Source organism: Penicillium crustosum (assembly GCF_028827405.1).
Source record: "Penicillium crustosum strain IBT 35664 chromosome Unknown utg000001l_segment0_segment0, whole genome shotgun sequence".
Lineage (NCBI taxonomy): Eukaryota > Fungi > Ascomycota > Eurotiomycetes > Eurotiales > Aspergillaceae > Penicillium > Penicillium crustosum.
Genome location: NW_026623122.1, coordinates 7,682,270 through 7,701,524, shown reverse-complemented (window position 1 = coordinate 7,701,524; position 19,255 = coordinate 7,682,270). Strand labels below are relative to the sequence as shown.

The 19,255-nt window shown below is 49.0% G+C and overlaps 6 protein-coding genes across 6 annotated transcripts; 4 read left to right on the top strand and 2 right to left on the bottom strand.

The window, feature by feature from the left end:
* Nucleotides 1-644: 644 nt before the first annotated feature.
* Nucleotides 645-2,404, top strand: N7487_002894 (putative SIR2 family histone deacetylase (Hst4); the record flags this gene model as incomplete). The annotated part of the gene is made up of 2 exons (XM_056870641.1): nucleotides 645-981; nucleotides 1,041-2,404. The coding sequence occupies 2 exons, from the start codon at nucleotides 645-647 to the stop codon at nucleotides 2,402-2,404; spliced, it is 1,701 nt and encodes a 566-aa protein (XP_056735425.1).
* An 858-nt stretch (nucleotides 2,405-3,262) lies between these two features.
* cbfA (uncharacterized protein) lies at nucleotides 3,263-4,356 on the bottom strand (the record flags this gene model as incomplete). The annotated part of the gene is made up of 3 exons (XM_056870640.1): nucleotides 3,263-3,794; nucleotides 3,939-4,072; nucleotides 4,204-4,356. The coding sequence occupies 3 exons, from the start codon at nucleotides 4,354-4,356 to the stop codon at nucleotides 3,263-3,265; spliced, it is 819 nt and encodes a 272-aa protein (XP_056735424.1).
* Nucleotides 4,357-4,862: 506 nt separating this feature from the next.
* N7487_002892 (GNL3/Grn1 family GTP-binding protein) lies at nucleotides 4,863-6,604 on the bottom strand (the record flags this gene model as incomplete). The annotated part of the gene is made up of 3 exons (XM_056870639.1): nucleotides 4,863-6,362; nucleotides 6,424-6,518; nucleotides 6,583-6,604. The coding sequence occupies 3 exons, from the start codon at nucleotides 6,602-6,604 to the stop codon at nucleotides 4,863-4,865; spliced, it is 1,617 nt and encodes a 538-aa protein (XP_056735423.1).
* A 412-nt stretch (nucleotides 6,605-7,016) lies between these two features.
* N7487_002891 (HAD family hydrolase) lies at nucleotides 7,017-7,941 on the top strand (the record flags this gene model as incomplete). Its single annotated transcript, XM_056870638.1, has 4 exons — nucleotides 7,017-7,116; nucleotides 7,183-7,204; nucleotides 7,271-7,380; nucleotides 7,460-7,941. 4 exons carry the CDS (start codon nucleotides 7,017-7,019, stop codon nucleotides 7,939-7,941), a joined length of 714 nt encoding a protein of 237 aa, XP_056735422.1.
* Nucleotides 7,942-13,774: 5,833 nt separating this feature from the next.
* N7487_002890 (homeobox domain-containing protein) lies at nucleotides 13,775-15,995 on the top strand (the record flags this gene model as incomplete). The annotated part of the gene is made up of 2 exons (XM_056870637.1): nucleotides 13,775-14,104; nucleotides 14,163-15,995. 2 exons carry the CDS (start codon nucleotides 13,775-13,777, stop codon nucleotides 15,993-15,995), a joined length of 2,163 nt encoding a protein of 720 aa, XP_056735421.1.
* Nucleotides 15,996-17,009: 1,014 nt separating this feature from the next.
* On the top strand, nucleotides 17,010-18,250 carry N7487_002889 (phosphoglycerate mutase family protein; the record flags this gene model as incomplete). The annotated part of the gene is made up of 3 exons (XM_056870636.1): nucleotides 17,010-17,141; nucleotides 17,249-17,467; nucleotides 17,528-18,250. 3 exons carry the CDS (start codon nucleotides 17,010-17,012, stop codon nucleotides 18,248-18,250), a joined length of 1,074 nt encoding a protein of 357 aa, XP_056735420.1.
* Nucleotides 18,251-19,255: the final 1,005 nt, after the last annotated feature.

Here is a 19,255-nt window from a genome sequence, read left to right as displayed (position 1 = left end):
GGGTATGAAAGGGCAATGGACTATTATCAAACCCCCTTACAAAGTACCATCAATGGGGAGTTTCAAGAGTATCAAAGAAGCTATTACTGGACCAATTTCCCTCTTTATTCCGAAGTATATGCGTAGCAGTCTTAAACCCACAACCGTTCGCATCAAAACAACATCGAGTCCCACCTTTTTTCTGATCATTCGGTTCGGTCAAGTCAATTTACTTCTTCAACATTCCTAACGAAAATCCCATACCTTCACCCAAAACAAAGGGTGTTTTTTCCTGCGGGCCCTTTTTTGAATTCTTTTTTTTTTCTCCGGCCCATAGAACCCTGAAGTGCACGAGTTTCATTAAGGCCCCTTCCCCCCCAACGCTGACCTCATCGTCAACTTTCTCCAGCGCTACAACTTTCTACCTACAACTACTCCCACTCTCTTGTCTACCCTTTCTTCCATCTATCTCAAGGTCATACACGTCATTGATCTTTATTGATCTTCACTCCCCAAGGCACATATGATTTCTCTTTTCGAGATTTTCTACGGTCTGTGAGCAATTAGGAGATACCACCCGGTTCTTTTCGCCCCGATTCCCCCTGGGGGTGAACATTCTCCTACGCTGTTACACCTTTCAGCCCATTCGCAACTCCCACACAGCCATGGGCGATTACAATTTAGATTTTTCGTCCGATTCGGAGTTGAGCTCCGTACCTCCATCACCAACATTAGAAGCGCAGTCATCACCAGAGCCTGCAGAGCGATACCCAACACCTTCATCCCAAGAGGGAGCTGAGTCTGCTGAGGGCTCTGCACGCCAAGCCCGTCCCGCAAAGAGGAGACGCAACCCCCTACCAAAGGAACGGACTACTCAATATCTCGATCTGTCCAAATCTCTCTATGAACAAAATGATCAACACTATTTGCTCGTTCAAACTCTGCGTCATCAAAAAGACATTGTCGTCATCGCCGGCGCTGGCATTTCCACGGCTGCGGGTAGTAAGTTTCTGCTTTTGGATTCTGCCGTATTCGAACACAACTCTTAACTCTACACATAGTTCCGGACTTCCGTTCCACAGATGGTCTCTTCAAATCATTGCAGAAGAAACACAACTTGAAAGCTTCCGGCAAGCTTCTTTTCGATGCTGCTGTCTATCAGGATGACGCATTGACCGCCCCCTTCCACGAAATGGTCCGGTCGCTGTCGGAAGAAGTTGCCAATATCAAACCCACCGCCTTCCACCAAATGCTCGCCCGATTAGGTATCGAGTCTCGCCTGAAGCGACTCTACACCCAAAACATTGACGGCATTGAGACCTCTATGGGCCCATTGGCAACTGAGGTCCCACTTAATGTCAAGGGTAATTGGCCGATTACTATTCAACTGCACGGCAGTATTGAGAAGATGGTATGCCAGAAGTGCCGCTACCTCGCCGACTTCAACCCCGACATCTTCACCAAAGCTGACCCGCCCGCTTGCGACGATTGTGTTGAGCACGACGAAGTTCGCCAAGCCAGCGGTCAACGGAGTCACGGAATCGGCCGCATGCGCCCGCGCATCGTCCTCTACAATGAACACAACCCCGACGAAGAGGCAATCACCTCCGTGATGAACGCCGATATCAAGTCCCGCCCTCGCGTCCTGATTGTCGCCGGGACCAGCTTGAAGATCCCCGGGGTCCGGCGACTCGTCAAGAGCTTGTGCACAATGATCCGTAGTCGCAAGGATGGTGTCACAATGTTCATCAACAATGAACCACCAAGCGGCAAAGAATTTGACAACTGCTTTGACTTGATCATCAAGGGGTCATGCGATGAAGTTGCACGCCAGGTGAATCTGAAATCATGGGAGTCGGAGGACATTACTCCATGCGTGTACGAGTCGTCGCCCGAGCCCATTTCTCATGGGTTCAATTCCAACGACGTTTCTGTCGTCGTCACGCCCAAAAAGAGACCTCGTACAGATACCGGTCTCGCCACACCTTCTTCCAGCCATGATGAGAAGCCGACGAAGAAGCCGGCTACCAAGGCTACGAAAATCAAGCTCGAGAACCCGGCAAGCAATGGCCGGTCCATCCAAGACATTATCAAGAAAGAAAAGCCTATTGCTCGCAAGCCTACCTCCAAGTTCATCACCAAGCCCGCCCCCAATCCTCGTCCCAAGAAGGCTGCAACAACCACTGCCTCGAAAAAACGGGCCGCGCCTGCCGCCCCGGTCAAGAAAATCACCTCGTTCAGCCGCGTTACGAAAACCTCTCAATCCGCTGGCCAGTTCGGTACAAAGGCCGACGGCAAAGCTATGCAACCGGTCCCAGCGGGCGCCTCGAGAAACAATGGTCCTCTACCAAAAACAGAGCAATCCGAGAAAGCGAACGGCATGCCCAACGCAGAGTCTCTTCCTCGGCCAGTGGCTTCCTCCTGACTCTTTTATGTTCCGGTCATGGTATTGATATTCTGTTCCATGTTGACTGCAAGTTCATGACATGATGCATCGTTCCCAAATGGCGTCCTTGGTGTTCTTTTTTCATTGCATTTTCCAGTGCTACCTTCACTGCTCTCCCTGTCCCCTTCTGTGCTTTCTATTTCTTCACCTATGTCTACATACTTCCTTTTCGTGGACTGTATTCTTACTTGCATCACCTGCGTTTGCTTTGGGTTGATGATTGTTGCTGTCCTCTTTTCGAAAGATACCATTGATAGACCACGATTTCTCGCATGGGTTGGCTCAGGCGTTTTTTCGGGAAAGAAGCTGGCTTATTCCAGTGTGATGGGGTTTGTTTCCTTACTTCCAATTCTTATTCTATTTTTATTTTCACATGTGCACTCATGTCAATCTGCATGGGTGTTCATCTTTGGATTATCTAAATCAGATATTCCAGACTTTAGTTGCACCTCATACAATTCAAAGTTGTTAGGTGCTGTACCGTTTAATACTTATTTCCTTGTTCTCTGAGATGATTTTGTCTCTCTTTCTTCCTATAATTTTTGTTGTAGAGCATTGGGGACTTGATATATATCATTTATTGAACCTCCTAGCTGCTCAACTGTACTTTTGCAGAGGATTGATATAATATTGGCCTTCATCTACGTCTACCTACATATCATGTTCGCTATACCCAAGTATATATTAACAGAGCGCAGCATAAAATCCATTCGTCATTATGTGTATAGTACAGCAGAAACATCTTTTTCTTTTGCCAGGCAACCTCCCCTGGTGCCATCTAGCATGAGTCCTCTTTGGCTCATCTACCTATAAACCACCTTGGCATGGCCTAGATAATTAGCCCAATCCAAGATCATCCCGCAACTGACTACCAGGCCCATCCTCATCTTCGTCCGTCTCCTCAGCGTCAGGATCATAAAGTCCCCTTTTCGCACCAGGCTCACGGTCCAGATCCTCCACATGTTCAAGGTTATCCTCACGCGGGGCATGCTCCTCCTCCTCTTCGTCATCCTCACTCTCATCGTCTTCTTCCTCTTCCTCCTCGACTTCTTCCTCTTGAGTCTCGTCTCCATCGTCCCCAGCAGACGGACCAACAGCCACCTCCCCCTCTCCATCCCGCTTTACCCTTTTCGCGGGATTATCAAGCATCTCAACATCGCCATTACCCTGAGTCGCACCCTCGTCTAACGCATCCTGCGTCGAGCCATTCTCATCAGCCTTCTTCGGCTTGCGCTTCCCAGCTTTGATTTCAGTATACGCCTCCAGTTCTTGCTCGAGACGGCCGCGGAAAGAGTCGAGTTCTAGCTCGGAGAGGGCGTTGAAGACGTCTGATGGGGCAATCGTACGTTTGAGGGTTGCATCGTTGGCGCTAAGGTTTCATCGAGGTTAGTTCGATAAACGATGTATCATGTCAAGGGACAGAGTGGAACAAATCGAAATTTATCATCCTTTATCTTGGACTGGAGGACTCGAATGCAAAGGCTGAAGGCAGCGGGGGAAGGGTAAAACATACTGTGAAGACAGATAGGAAACAAACACCGTAGCAGCCTTCTGCATAGCCAAAACAGCATCCTTCTGGATTGTCGTATTCGGCGGGAGAACCGACTTGGCGAGACGAATCGTCAGTGAGCGTGGCAGGAGATAGTCCTACAGATGACCGGGGAGAGCGTTAGCTTGGCCTAGTTTTCTTGTTTCACATGCCGTATGAGAAGGAATCCGTTGGTATGGTATCATCCTGCAATATGCAACGCATGGTCATGTCTCTGTCTTTGTCTTACCTCAACACTCGCGCCTGCCTCAGCCCGAGCCTTCAACTGCTGCTCCGTCGCAAAGATGGGCTTGTCAGTCTGCGGTGCTAGAGGCGACTGTTGGAGCAGGGAGTCATCAGGATCAGCGGGCGTCACCGAGGAGGTGGATTTGCGAGGTGGCATTTCTGTAGGGCTGGAGCGGATAGGTGCCTTCGTGCTGGTTGCGCGGATTAAGGGATTGGGGGGTTGATAATTCGGGCCCCCCTCGGATATTGAATCGAGTCAAGGCCTGATTATTTCTTTCTGTAAAGAGCCTTGGGTTATAATCGGGTTTGAGCTATGGTTATAGGGATTGGAGATGGGATGACGTTCGAGGGTTGCAAGGAGGACGCGCGAACGCGTTGGATTTCTTGATGCGCGAGTGTGGGGGCTTGGCGGTGATGTCTACTCTACTTCGACTTGAGTTCTATTTCTACCTTGATTTTTAACAATAATATGTAGTACAATCTACAATTTTAGTTGGTTTATTTGGAAAAAAAGACATTTTACTAATGTTTTTATACCACTGAAATTGAGATCAAACCTAGGGAAAGGATGGAATGCCAACATAAAACGCCCACTTTTTGGTATCCAGAAAGATAGAATCAAATGAGATAATGAGTTCATAACGCGAGCAAGAAGAGCAGCCCTTACTCGGCCATCTCCTCATCATCACCCTGTCCGTTGCCCCAGAGACCCTCGATACTAAACTCCTTGGCCCACTCAGTGACGACCTTTGTGGTGTCAACGCCAGGCTGAATATCGCTAGCAGGAGCATCTGCCGAGACAACGGGCAGCACGGGCGCATTGGCCCAGCCTTGGATGCGGCCATCTCTCCAGTCGTTGATAACGGTCATGGCAGCGCTCTCGATGTTGGGGACACCACGCTTTCCGAGACGGCCGCGCTTGCGGGCCACCTGGACCAAGAAGTCGGTGGTCTTGTCGCCATTGCTGGGGAAGAGAGCGGTGATGCCGTACAACTCGAGCATCTTGGCGAGGAGGTTCTCCGAGGAGGATAGACGCTTCATCAGAAGGTTGACCGCAGGAATGGGATCCTCGATCTGCTTGGGAGGAACGGCATTGAGGAGAATCAGACGAGCCTGGTCTTCTTGCTTCTTGTTCTTCTTGCTAGACTTTTCACTGGAGCTGGGGAAGACGATTCCGGGAGAGTCAATCAGCTTAAGTTTGCTGTCCAGCTTGACCTGGCGCAGGCTAGTAGTGACACCAGCCTCGGCGCCTGTGGGGCATGCGTTACTTGAGCCCTTGTTCAGACGTGCGGTGAGTGCGTTGATGACGGACGACTTGCCGACGTTGGGGTATCCAATGACACCGACAGAGATGGCTCGCTTCAACTGCTTGGCGCCAGCGTATGACTTAAGAGCACGCAAGAGTGTATCCGAAGTACCCTTGACCGTCAATTGCTTGTGGTCGAAGCTGTGTGCGTTGGCAGTGGTGCCGCTGGAAGCCTTGAGGGGGAGAGTGGGGAAGGAGCGGCGCAGGTGAAGCAACCAGCCCTTGAGCACTGGAGGCGGAACCAGATCGATCTTGTTCAAAATAAGAATCAACCGCTTGTTGCCACCATCTGCCATCATGATCTCGCGCTCAATGTCCTTGGAGCGGGTACCCTCAGGGTCGCGGGCATCGAGCACATATAGCACAACATCGGCGTTGTCGGTGACCTGCTTGAACACCTTATCGAATTGGCGTCTTGAGCTCTCCTTGGAGAACGACTTTGAATTGACCAATGGTGGGGCAGACTCGTCAATAGTTGCGCCGCCCTCATCGTCCTCGTCCATCTCATCATCATCGTCTTCATCTTCCTCCATGTCTTCGTCTTCGCTTTGGTTATCATCGTATTCTACAGCACGGGCGCGTGCCGAGGCGAGAAGAGCAGCCATGGGGTTCGAATCATTGCCCTCGGCATCCATATCGTCATCCATAATATCGTTCTCGTCGATGTCGACAGCCTCGGTGCCAGTCTTGGCGGGCAGGCCTTCAGCCTTGCGGGCTCGTGCCTCCTCCCGAATGCGCTGTTGCTCCTCGGCCTTCATGCGCTTCCGCTCTTCCATGTCGTGGAGAAGCTTGTCCTTGTTGGGGAAGAGATTGGGAATGCCGGGATCCTTCTTAAGCTTTGACCGCCATTCGGGGTTCTGGAGAGAAAATTGTCAGAACCTTCGATCATAACTATTATGGATATATTGTCTGCAATACCTTCTTTGCGAGCTTCTTTTGCTTTCTCTGCTTCTGAACTGCAGACTTTTCAATCTTGTGCCTCAAGCGGACGGGAACCCGCTTGGAAGTCTTGCCTGTAGACCGTTAGAATTACACCTCAGGACTGCATGAGCAGGTGATGAGAAAAGGGTATCATACCGAAACCGCTCTTAGTAACCATTTTGAATGCACGTATTTGTTAATCACAAAAAAAGTGCACAGCAAATCCTCAAAGCCTATCCGCAACGGGAGTAGAAAAAGTTGGGTGCCAAGATTTCCCAGCCGATAAGCGGATTAGTAGTTTGGCCGATCTCCCCGGGGCCGATAAATTTCGAACTGACTAAGCTTGCGGAACAGTTACCAGATTAGGTAGGTGCATACCTACACCGGGAATAAGCAAGAAATATATTCCAGGTTGGATAACGCCATAGCCTCCAGGGCTATATTATCTTCTCTTCAAGTTCTTGTTTCTTAACTGTTGATACCCCCAAGAAGATTCTCAGCAGATTGCTTCTTGTCTTTCACTCACCATCAGCTTCGCTGTCTACTCCTCATTGACTCCGTGCATTTCACTCCCCCCCGCATCCCCCACCATGTCCTTAACAACAGGATCGTTCTCCGCACCTGCGCAGGTACACACATTCGATGGCCTTCTTTCTGACTTCGATGGGACAATTGTGGACTCAACTGATGGTATTCGATCCCAATTCGAGTCCCAGGATTAATTGGAACCAATATTAACCATGCAGTATTAAACAGCCATTGTGAAGCACTGGCACAAGTGAGTCATAAACACAGCCCAACATGGCCTCCGCGAGCAGAGTATCTAACATAAATTCCCCTTCAGGATTGGCGAGGAACTCGGTGTCGACCCCAAGACTATCCTCGCGACCTCGCATGGCCGCCGTAGCATCGATGTAATGGGCCTATACGACCAGACCAAGGCCAACTGGGACTGTAAGTCTACCAGACACCCAGAACCGACCGATACCTTCAAAACAAACATAGGATATAAACTGACAATATCCCCTCGCAGATGTCAATGAAATCGAAGGCCGCATCCCGAAAGAATATGGCTCCGACGCCGTCGAGATCCCCGGCGGCCGCGACCTCCTCGCAGCCCTTGAGACCTCCGGCGCAAGATGGGGTGTTGTGACATCCGGTACGCGCCCTCTAGTCGACGGCTGGCTGGAAGTGCTCGGCCTCCCACGCCCCAAGAACCTGGTCACGGCAATGGACGTACCGCTCGGCAAGCCGGATCCGCGCTGCTATCTGCTAGGCCGGAAGCAGCTTGGCATCGAAGATTCTACCTCAATTGTCGTACTCGAGGATGCACCTTCTGGTATCCAGGCTGGTAAGGCTGCTGGGTTCAAGGTGATTGCATTGAAGACGACGCACTCGCTGTACCAGCTCCAACAAGCTGGCGCGGATTGGATTGTGGAAGATTTGACCAGTATTTCGGTCAAGGCGGTTGTTGATGGCCAGGTACAGATCGAGATCAGGAATGCGTATCAATAGATGGTCGTGACCATCCCGGTTTCGCCGATTCGCTGCTGCATGGGCAGGGATGTACTCTTGCATTTGCACCTGCGTAGCAGGTTTCTTAGAGTTGGACACAGCCTAAAGGTCTCATGTTAAAGATCTCATGGCTTTTTTAGAATTAACGTGCACTACATACAGGTTAGATTGGTACATATATATATATATATTTATACATATTTGTTTAGATTTTGTTATCGACCTTTGGTTTGTTTGGGTTAGCATGGAAGTCAGTCGTGCTAGACGGCTTGTAAACTGGCAAATGTCCACCATTTATCCATATCTCCCTGGAAAGCGAGTACCATAGCTGGCGGTGCTGAAAAAGGGTACCTAGTATCTAGGTAGAGAGGGAACCCGGCCTTATTTTTGCTGCTGTCTCAGGTTATGTAATTGGTTCTCATGCTCATTGGGTCTTCTGAACAGGGCTGGATCGTCCCCGACCACCAGCACCAGGCTCTGCATATCCTGAAACGATACAAAGATACAAAGCCATGAAGTAGCTCAGGTGGCTCTGGTTCCCCGGGCGGGGATGTAATCGGGCTAAGCAAGGTGTAAGATGCAACATAGAAAGTACGTATGCACGAGTTCCACATACAACCCACCATGTGTAGCTACCTTTAAGCAGGTATGGAGCTCATCCCAGCCTTGCACACGAATCAGGGGTGCTATTGCCGCGGTACGGAGTACGGATTCGTTTAGTGACATCCGACACATCTCATAACAAGGATGGCGGCTCTTCTAGATGATTCGACCGGTAAGGATCAAGCTGTATAGCTGTTGACACAGTAACCGGACGCCCTAGACCACCATGGCGTGCGTCGCGGACACCTTTCGTGGGTATGCAACCACGCAATCCTTGCAGCTCAAAGCCGGATTTTGTCGGCAGGGCGTTACAGCATGTAAATGCACCTGCTACTCACATCTGGTCCAATCATTCAGGTAGGGCGGGCCGCGAACTACCGTTCATGCACGCTTGAGCCCTGGGTGGATGTGGAACCAGACTGTGAGCACGGAAACGCATCCCCGAGGATGACTTCAGATTTGGAAAAAATACCAGATCTGTTCTTATTGGGATTGGGCGTTCCGGCTGCAGCTGCAGCCAGCCTTTTTGAGGAAGGAGTTGGATGCTCACGAGGATATCGATACTTTTTCTCCCGGGAACTTTGAAACAAACGCACTGTGCGGATGTCATTGGTGGACCAAGTGGTTTGGGGGATGGACACATCCTACCTGACTGGGGAGTTTGGGGCGAGAGCAGAGCTTCTCTCCAATGACGTTGAGGAAGGCCGCTTGGTCGGTGAGAATAGCATGCAAGGGGGGGCCAGGTTGCATCCCGCGTATGGGTCGGGAAAAGGTGATGTTCGAATGTAAACTCCTGAATATCATCACAATTGACCGAGGAAGGCGATGTGGGAGAGCGCTTTTGTTCCAATCTGGAGGGGTTTCTCGTCCACACCTATTACGGTGTATCCTGTACGAAGATGTGTGATGACAGATGAGGGGCAAATGCAATCTCATCACATACGGTAGATTCTGATCCTATACGCTTCCCCAATTCCGATCTGAACCGTAATGGGGATGCATTGTGTTGAAGGGCGCATCCAATCATGTTACAGACCGTTCCTGTGTAGGGTAGTTTCGCAGATTATTCTGTTAGCTCGAGCACCTGGCCCCACGAAAGTGACAAATACATAATTCCCAGTTTATCCATATGCAGGGCGCTCTATTTAGTTGCGCACCGCCACAGACCTAGTATCAGCGCCACAAGAGCGTCCCCGAGGACGGCCGTGGGGATCTATCACATTGACAGATCTGCACAGCTCAGCCACCAGGCTTCTGGCTTCTGACCGAAATACTCCGGACCCCTAAAATCCCCTAGCTAGTCAAGAAAAAACCAAGCCATGCATTGCTATGAATAGGGGTTTGATATCATAATGGAGGAAGACGATCCGACCTCGGCCCCAATTGACAGTCAATCTATCAAGGTTTGGGAACCCGAGGGATATTTAATTTTTCTATCACACTGTCGATCATATCCTCAAGTTTTCCCGGGGAATTGTGCTCCATATTCTCTCCTTTTGTATTGTATCCGTACTCCGTACACTTTTACTCCGTAGTTGTTGCAAGGTCCGATATTTGAGATTATATTTTCCGGTGTAACGGTTCACATGAGATCCAATCAATAGTCGGATGGGGCGAAGGGATCCGTGCGGGAAATACGTTGCGGATCGACCCAGGGGTCGTCATGGCAGATCCCCCGAATTTTTACTTCAAACTACTAGTAGATCTGTGTGCAACATAACTGCAATAGCCTAAATAGGTACTAAAGTACGACAATGGGATTTATTGTACTTTGTATTCCGTACTTATATTACTGCATTTGAAGTAGAAAAAAAGAGATCGGGGATTCTCGGCCAGACTGGAGTGATATCAAATTGGTCCGTGTCCACGCTGGTCGGATTTGCCTACGATGTACTCCATACTCCGTACTGTTCTCGCCATCACCTTGGACCATGAGACCATTTTCTTGGTGGATTGGTGGGGCAGGATGTGCCAAGAAAAATGTGAGCACAATCGCCCAAAAGGAGGAGTCAAGAAGCCATCGGAAATCTCATCGGATGTGATGTGCGGGCACCGATACGCGCCCTGATGCACATGAAGCTTGAATGGGAAACCTAAGTTTTTACTTCGTCACAATCACGTCCGTCGCAGCATTATTTCCAAAGAGCAAGGACAATGGCACACCGCGATACAAAGTTTGGGGGAATCTAAGCGCCACGTTGTGTACGAAGTACATACTCTCAAATGATCTACCTAGTCCGTGGGGCTGTTAGTAGTCTCAAACAAGGTCTTTGCTATGGGATTTTCTCCGGATTGATCCTTCCCTATTAGCAATCAATCCACGGCAATCTTTTGATCTATATGACTGGCCCACCGAGGATGATCAACCTTGGATCACTATAGCGTTGGCGGCTTTTTGGGTCAGATCATGCTACCAAATCGAGCAGTCAAGGGGGTAGATCACTAAATTGGGGACCAGGGGCGCTCTTGTAGCTTACAGCTCGAGCAGAGGTTCCGCTAGACCGGTTGATTGTTGCCTTACCTTCTGCGGGTGCCACTATCCATGTGCCAACGTCAGAGTTTGGGTTCCATATGCGATCCTATCACAGCGAGAAGACAGACGTTTGGGGATCTCCCGACTCCATAGTTTAGGATTCGTCGCCTAGATATCTGGAATGTTTTGCTGTAAATGATTCTAAACAGTACCATAACTAATACACCATAATTGGTTACTATGTACAATGTCCACACATTATAGCTATCTAACTACCAAACTAAGCGTGGAATGAAACAAAGTTGAGACAAAAAAAAAAAAAAAAAAAAAGACCATAGCGCCATGGGCAGCAGTCTCCGGATGTCTGGGCAGTGATCATCTTTAGGCGCATGTGCATGTTAAGGGGGTGGACAAAGTTGGGGCTGCAACCCTCGTGACTTGCGTGCATGGAGCGACTTATTCCAAGACGTTTAGCGCTTGTCGAGCAGGGTCCAACCAGAGCCCCGGGAAAAGACAAGATGGTGTCACACACCCAGAATATGGTTGGAGCCTGGATGAAGCCGGATAACAGGGGGGCACAAGATATGCTCAGGAGGGGGGGGGCGCCACATCCAAAGAAAGAGATAAGGGAAAAAGCTCGGCAGATCCATGAGTGATCGACGGGGGATCTGTCGACTATTGATGTTTAGTTTGTCTTGGCTGACCGCTGCCATGCGCCTGCATTAGCATCAATTTGTCCTAGCGGAAAGGGGAACCTGGTCACTGTCAGTTACAGATAGCTGACAGTTGCCTCAGGAGTCAATAGCCTACGGAGTATTATACAACGTACCTTTGTAGATAGGCTAGACATCGTCGTTCTCCATAATCGTGACGATCCTCGAATCATATAGCTGTATTATTATACCGAGGGACTGCGCCCGATCGCCTGACCCAGAGCACCGGTCTCTACGTAGTCACCCCGGTACGAGGGAACACTTGCGAAGACCGGGATGTTTAGGGAGGAAATTGTGACTACTACCCAAAGCAGATTGAGTATGCAAGTCTGATCACCGTACAGGAGTACTCTGTACCGATATCTACAGCATTATAACGTCTTTTGTAGAACTTGGAGCTACAGGCTACAAATACACATACTCGGTACTTTGTATAATATGTAGTTAACAAATAATATTGCACATAAATTAGGTACTTGCTAGCAGATCCACTGATTTTTCTTTCCAAATTAAATTCTTCTATAGTGGACATGATTTTCTTTGCAGCGACGGGCACCTCCTGGGATCAGACATGACGCTAATGCAGGAACTGGGATTTTTTGCGTTTGCGTTTTTTTGGTTTGTGAAATTCACGGAGACCAAGATGAGGGTCCTTAAGCCCTGAGGACCCATAACAGCAGGTGTATCACAATGTATCATATTGTATCACATCGTATATTAAATTACCGCGGGAGGCATCCGACCCAAACTCGGCTCTCCGCACTTGAACCTTGGCTCACCTTTGTTTACTCCGAAGCTTACTACCTAGGTATACGATGTACCCTTCCTGTTACATTTTATGTAGGTACCTAGGTACCTCCAATGCTATAGCAGGTACGTGAAAATATAGATCGGTATTTTCGCACAAATATTCATGAGATCCGAATCGATCGGGTAGGGCTCCGTGGAGCCTCGGATCCCTTTTTTTTTTTGTTACACGTCCATGTTAGAATGAGTTCACGAGGGGGAGTCTGGATGGGATCGGAATTATGTCCTGGGCCAACTCTATTCTGGAAAAGGGAAAAAAAAAAAAAGGGTTGAAAAAAAATAAAGGACAAAGGATACATCGTAAATAAGAATAAAAATAAAGAATATTCAAATAAAATCAAAATGTGACTCTGATGCAAGAGTCAGGCCGCCACCCCCTACCGAGCGGGCGGTAGCGCGACTCCACGGGCTAAAAAAGGATGAAATACGGTGGGGGGTAATTCAGCCTTCAATTTGTGTGGGTATTGTTCGCATCATTGGATTGTTACTCCGTAGATGGGCAGGAAGACGATCCCAGATCTGAATTGCTTTTCCCATTGCAATTCTTTTTGATTAATTCTTAATATGTTAATATTAAATGTGATTTTTTATTATTATTTATATCTATACTCGATTGAAGTACAGGTACCCGCAAGCCGGGTACTCATAGTACATAAGTCTCATGTACCCAGTACAGGCACAGACCTTTTGCAAAGGTTGTTTCATCTGATTACCACCCGTTACTGAACAATACCCGCCCGCCAGCCAATCATACCAAATTATTCGGCAGCTGTGTACCGCGCTTTACCAGCCGTCACCCCCGATCTTCCCCCCCAGCGCCTCCAAACTCCATCTTTCTTTCTCTTCATCCTTTTCCTTTCTCACACAGTCTTTTCTTTACGTTCCCTGAGCTCTTTCTTTGCTTTTTCTCTTGGTTTCTTTTTCCATGCACACTCTTTTGGGTCCCTAAATCCCGAGTCTCTCCTTAACATCGACCATTATCACAAGCTACCACTGCTCATTTCTTTTTCTTCAATAACGGACTATCCGTACTGCCATTCTTTACATTTACAACCAAGGTCCCTGTCTCGATCGCTATAGGTTGACCAAACCGAATCTACTTCATGATATAGACCTCACTCCTCGAAGCTGCTACTTTCCTGCGCAGCATCTCCATCCCCATCCCTCTCTATCTCTCTCGCGCTCCTCCCACAACTTCGTCCCTCCTATACCTACATACTTTCCTCTACACATCGCCATGAGCTATATTCACCCCTCATGGAACTACCAGGGCCACCAGGGCATCCCAATGGAACAACACATGGCATATGACCCGTCCATGGTCCCTCCTCCGATGATGCATCCTATGGAGGGCTACATGTACCCTCACCCGCCAATGGAGATGATTGACTACTACCACCAACCGATTATGGACTACGACGAATACACTGAAAATCTGTCGCGACCACGGTTGACCAAGGAACAAGTTGAAACCCTGGAGGCCCAATTCCAGGCTCATCCGAAGCCAAGCAGCAACGTTAAGCGTCAATTGGCGGCTCAGACAAATTTGAGTCTTCCTCGCGTTGCGGTACGTATACCTAGAAGCTGAACCCTTCTTGTCTAGCCAGAGCTAATCCAATAAATAGAATTGGTTTCAGAACCGTCGCGCCAAGGCCAAGCAACAGAAACGCCAGGAGGAATTTGAAAAGATGACAAAGGCCAAGGCGGAAGCCGAGGAGGCTGCTCGCCGGAAATCAGAGACCTTGGACCAACTGTCTGGATCTCGAAAAGGATCAATTGCCAAGGAGGAATCGGAGAAATCCGCTACTCCTAAGCAAACACCTACCTCCACATCCAGTGGCCATGCCAAGACAGATTCCACATCCAGCCGTTCCAAACACCACAAAACAAAGAGTGAGTCGGCAAGAGAAGCAACTTTTGCGTCTTTGCAGAGGGCGCTGAATGCTGCTTGTGCTGCCCGGGATCGATTCGGTCGCCGGATCAACCCTCGGAGCAAGAACGAGTCTTTTCCTGAAGAAGACGAAGGGGAAGAGGCAGTGTCCCCTGGATCAATGCCACCACCAAAAACGGCCACTCCAGCTAGTGACCATGGAAATCTTGCCAACATGAACTCCTCCTTTTCGGGCTGGTCGGGTATCAAGGAAGAACCCGCTTCGTGGGGATCCGGCGAGCACAATGAGAATGTGGGATATAGCACTGCAGAGCAGACCCCATATTCCAATTGCCACCAACCAATGGCGGAAATGTCGAATCCTTCCCACTCCATGCACCAAAACTTGGACGTTTACTCGAACCATCTGCCCCCTCACAGGGAAGAATGGTCTGAGGACAGGGAATCACGACACGACAACCTTGTCTACGGAAATATGCAATATCCGATGTCCATGCAGACACCAGATATCTCGGTCACACGTCGTGAGTCTTCTGATGCGCTGACCGCCTCACTGGAGGGCATCGGAATCTGTACTACCGGCCAATCTGGGCTGTCTCAATCTGTCGATCGGGTAGAAGCAACTTGCTGGAAGGAGCCCGGTAAGGAGCTCGACCTCGCCGCACGCCGCAAGCGCCCTCGCCCCGCTGCTATTGGCACCTCGGGAACTCGTCCTTTGGTTAACTCGACCTCGATGTCCTCGCTCTCGCCTACCGCTCGTATGCCTAACTCCGGTGCCGGCAACTCGATGAGGCAATCCAAGTCAACTCAAAGCCTCAACTCCCGGTATGCCGGTGTGAGAAAGGCGTCGGCTGCCCAGCGGTCTCCACTGAATTTCACTTTTGCGGATTCCGGGTCTATCAAGAAGGCCGAGAAGATGTTGCGACCTTCGGTCTCGACCACTAGCCTAGCTCCGCCAACTCCCTTGACCCCGCAAGACCTCCAGCATTTCATGCCTGCCTCCCCCACGGAAAGTAATTACTGCTTGTCGGCCCACTCCACAGCCCACTTCTTCCCTACCTCCCAGCCCATGCAGGTCAATATGGCATCACCTCCTGCTACACCACTGGATATTTACTCCCCCTTCCCTTACCAAAACGTGGCCCCGCCGATGTCGGCCCCGGCTCATGTATCTTCCTTCCCTGAATATATCACATGTGACTCGGTTCCCATGCCGGCCCGCAGCTGGGCCGACACTGCTTCCATATCTTCACCCGAGTACCCGCCGGGTCTCCAGGTACCGCACTCAACTACCGTCTCGCCCATGGGCTACAGCGCGACCACCGACCACACTGGACAGGCGTTTGGCATGGAATCGGTCTCTGGCTCCCCGTCTTTGATCTACTCCATCGAAGATACCGACATGCCAGGCTCTGCCGAGCTCGCGGAGAGGAAGCGGACTGAATTTATGATGCATGAATTCCCAGAGCACGATACCCACTTTGGTGGCCATCACTTGCTATCGATGCAGAAGCCGAAAGCCTACACGTTCGCGAACAATACGACGCCAAGTAACTACCCTTCCTAGGGGCTGGATCCGTTGATCTTTCCCTTACTATGGATGTATGAGAAATGGGCGTCAACTTTCGGTGTTTTTGGTCTGGGACGAGTTCACTTCGCAAAATTTTCGCTTTCGCCTTCGTTTTCCTACACCTTCTCTCATAAGGGAGATGTTGTCTAGCCAACCCTCCACGCGCGGAGAACCACTGTCACTTTATGTCTTATATACTTTTTTTCGTGTCTCTTTATTTGGGGTGTATTTATCGGGTTTCTACATATTTGGAGCATTCCTTGCATACTGTTTATTGGCCTGGGATTGTTTTTGTTATTTTTGGTGTCTGATAGGACCTTTTAATTTCTGCCGGGCTTCCTCATGGGAACCTCGAGACCTTTTTATATTCTACCATTGATTATTTGTCTTTGTCTTTGACCTCTTTTTTATTCCCGTCATTTGGAATCGGGTTTTGTGGATGGGATTTGAACTTGGGATTGCATATGGCTTTGGCAGCATTCGACTTATTTTGACATTTTCCATGATATATACATTTTGTTACGTATCTATACTATTTCATATCTCTCAATCAAAAAAGGGGTCGATCTCTTACACTTTTCGCGTTTCCCGGAAGTAAATCCCGGAGAATAAAATAATGATCCACCACCAAACGGTCACGACTCAGCTATTAGTTCAAGCTGTTTGTGGCACTTGCCCCTTTCTGGCTCGCTCGTATGAGTACATATTCCGGACATATATTATTCCAAATTGTACGGAGCATGTACTCCGTACCTCCGTACATCGTACAATCATGGATTCAGCACGTGCGCCAGACCATAGGTTGTCGTCCAGAACCGTGGAACGCGCAAAAAGCGCCACTGGAACGTGCAGCAACCTTAACCACCACGTGCGCTACAGTCTTCCAAGGTTTATACCTAAATATAAAAGGAAGATATTTGTCGATCTCATCTTAAGAGAGCAGAAAGAAATAACAACCCAAAATTGTGAATTGAAACGTTGGAATTGAAACCCGCGTATCTTCGTTTTTCAATGAAACTCTCCACCCTCGGTTCAGCCCTTGTGGGCCTAGCTGTCGCGCAGGCATCGACTATCAGTTACTCTGCGGTCACAGGCTACTTTTTGCAGGATGAGGAGTCGACTGATGCCTCTACATTTGACTATGTAAGTGAAGCGCAAATTCTGGCGAATTGAGAATATCTTTTACCTCAAAAACTATCTCTTTGTCGATCCCTTAATTGGTCATTAATTCGGTCCACTAACATGTTCAGACGGCGGAGAACTTCGGCCTGATCAGCCGCGCATATCCCGCAGACAAGGAGAACAAGAAACACGAGTCTCTAACCCAATGGGAGCGCTTCTATAACCAGGTCGCCAAGTTGAATGATCATTCTCCTCCGCACATCGAGTATAAGGTTCTGTTCCTTGGTCGACATGGAGAAGGATGGCACAATGCCGCCGAGACCTACTATGGCACCCCAGCGTGGAACGTAAGTCCTTCCCTACCACCTTAACCTCACGCTAGGACCAACCTAACTATCTCCATTCAGTGCTACTGGTCCGAACTGGATGGCAACAGCACAGCAAGCTGGGCAGACGCCACCCTCACACCCGGCGGTATCACCCAAGCACTCAAAGCAAATGAGTTCTGGCAAAAGGAGATAAACGAACAACGAATCCACACACCAGACCACTACTACGTCAGCCCACTGACACGCACCCTTCAAACCGCCAACCTAACCTTCGGGGACCTGGACCTACCCAAGCACAGCGCGCACTTCAAGCCAACCATCAAGGAACTCTTCCGCGAAGGTATTAGCGTACACACCTGTGACCACCGCCGCAGTCGCAGCTACATCCACGACCTATTCCCGCACTGGTCCATTGAGCACGGGTTCACCGAGGTGGATGAGCTGTGGAATGGCGTGACTGGTGAGACCAGTGGCGCACAGGATATTCGGAGTGCGCAAGCATTGGGGGATATTTTCTTTACTTTGTCCAAGAAGAAGTCGTTTGTGTCGATTACGTCGCATTCGGGTGAAATCTCGTCTATTCTGAGGGTTATTGGTCACCGGACCTTCAAGTTGAATACCGGTGCTGTTATTCCGGTGTTGGTCAAGGCTGAGAGGATTGGAGGCAAGGCCCCCGTCACATCTTCTGTGCCTTGGGAGGTGAGCCCGCATTGCACAGAGCCTCCGGTTTCATCGGCTACGGCTTGTGTTTGTCCTTCCGGTGTGGCGCCTGTTACGACGCCTTTGGCTACCGGATTTTAGAGAGATTTGTAAGTTAGGTAGGGTAGATTAGGTGGATTTAATTGTATGGGGTAGATCCGGCTTACACTCAAACGAAGGATTTTGTGATGACATTTGACACTACCAAGGAAAGACACAGATGTGCAATATAAGAATAATCGGCCGCTTGTGCGGCTTCTGTCCTTCCAAGGTTGACGACGTCGATCAGTAATCTAATACAATTAGTTTAACATAGTATGAGGGACATAACATTCAATTCTTCTAAAATCTCCTCTGGATGTCTTTTAGATGCTTTTTTTTTAAAGTGCTGCTGGTTCTTCTTAATTAACTCGAGTGGGTTTGTTTTGGGGTTGCTGGGGTTGGCGTTGTTTGCTTTCTACTCGCTACGACAATGAGATATTATTCAATATTTTGATGTCTATTCAATGTCTATTCAATGTCTATTCAATGTCTGTTTAAAATAAATCTGTTGTTGAATATATTTTGAGATATCCCCTCTCCCCCTCTCTTGGTGTTTGCCGTACCCTACCCTAGCCCCTTGTGCTGCAAAAAAAAAGTTCAAGTTGTCTGCAGGTCATAAATAAATAGCATGACTGATAATAGCAAGTTAAGGGGGAAAAAAACAAAAAGAAACGTCCCCGGGAAGGCTTGAACTTCCAACCTCCCGATTAACAGTCGGACGCGCTAACCAATTGCGCCACGGAGACTTGATTGTGGCAAAGGTTAGCGGGGATGGCTTCATTAGTGGATCCAAAAACAATGGCTTTATTGGCTACTACCGAGAGTATAAACGAGACAAATTAAGTATCTATAATAGTTATGGTAGTGGCATAATTGGGGAACCAGCCTCGGGAGATTCTACGTACAACTGTTGTGAAAATAAAAATAACCTTGTATCGGTTGGATGTAGGTATGAACCTTGAAAACGACTGGACCTTGGAGCTTCATGAGGCTCTGAGCCTTGGAATGGGTGCAACGTTCTTCCAAGGTTTTTCCCTACTTCCAAGGTTCGTTGTGATTGGTTAA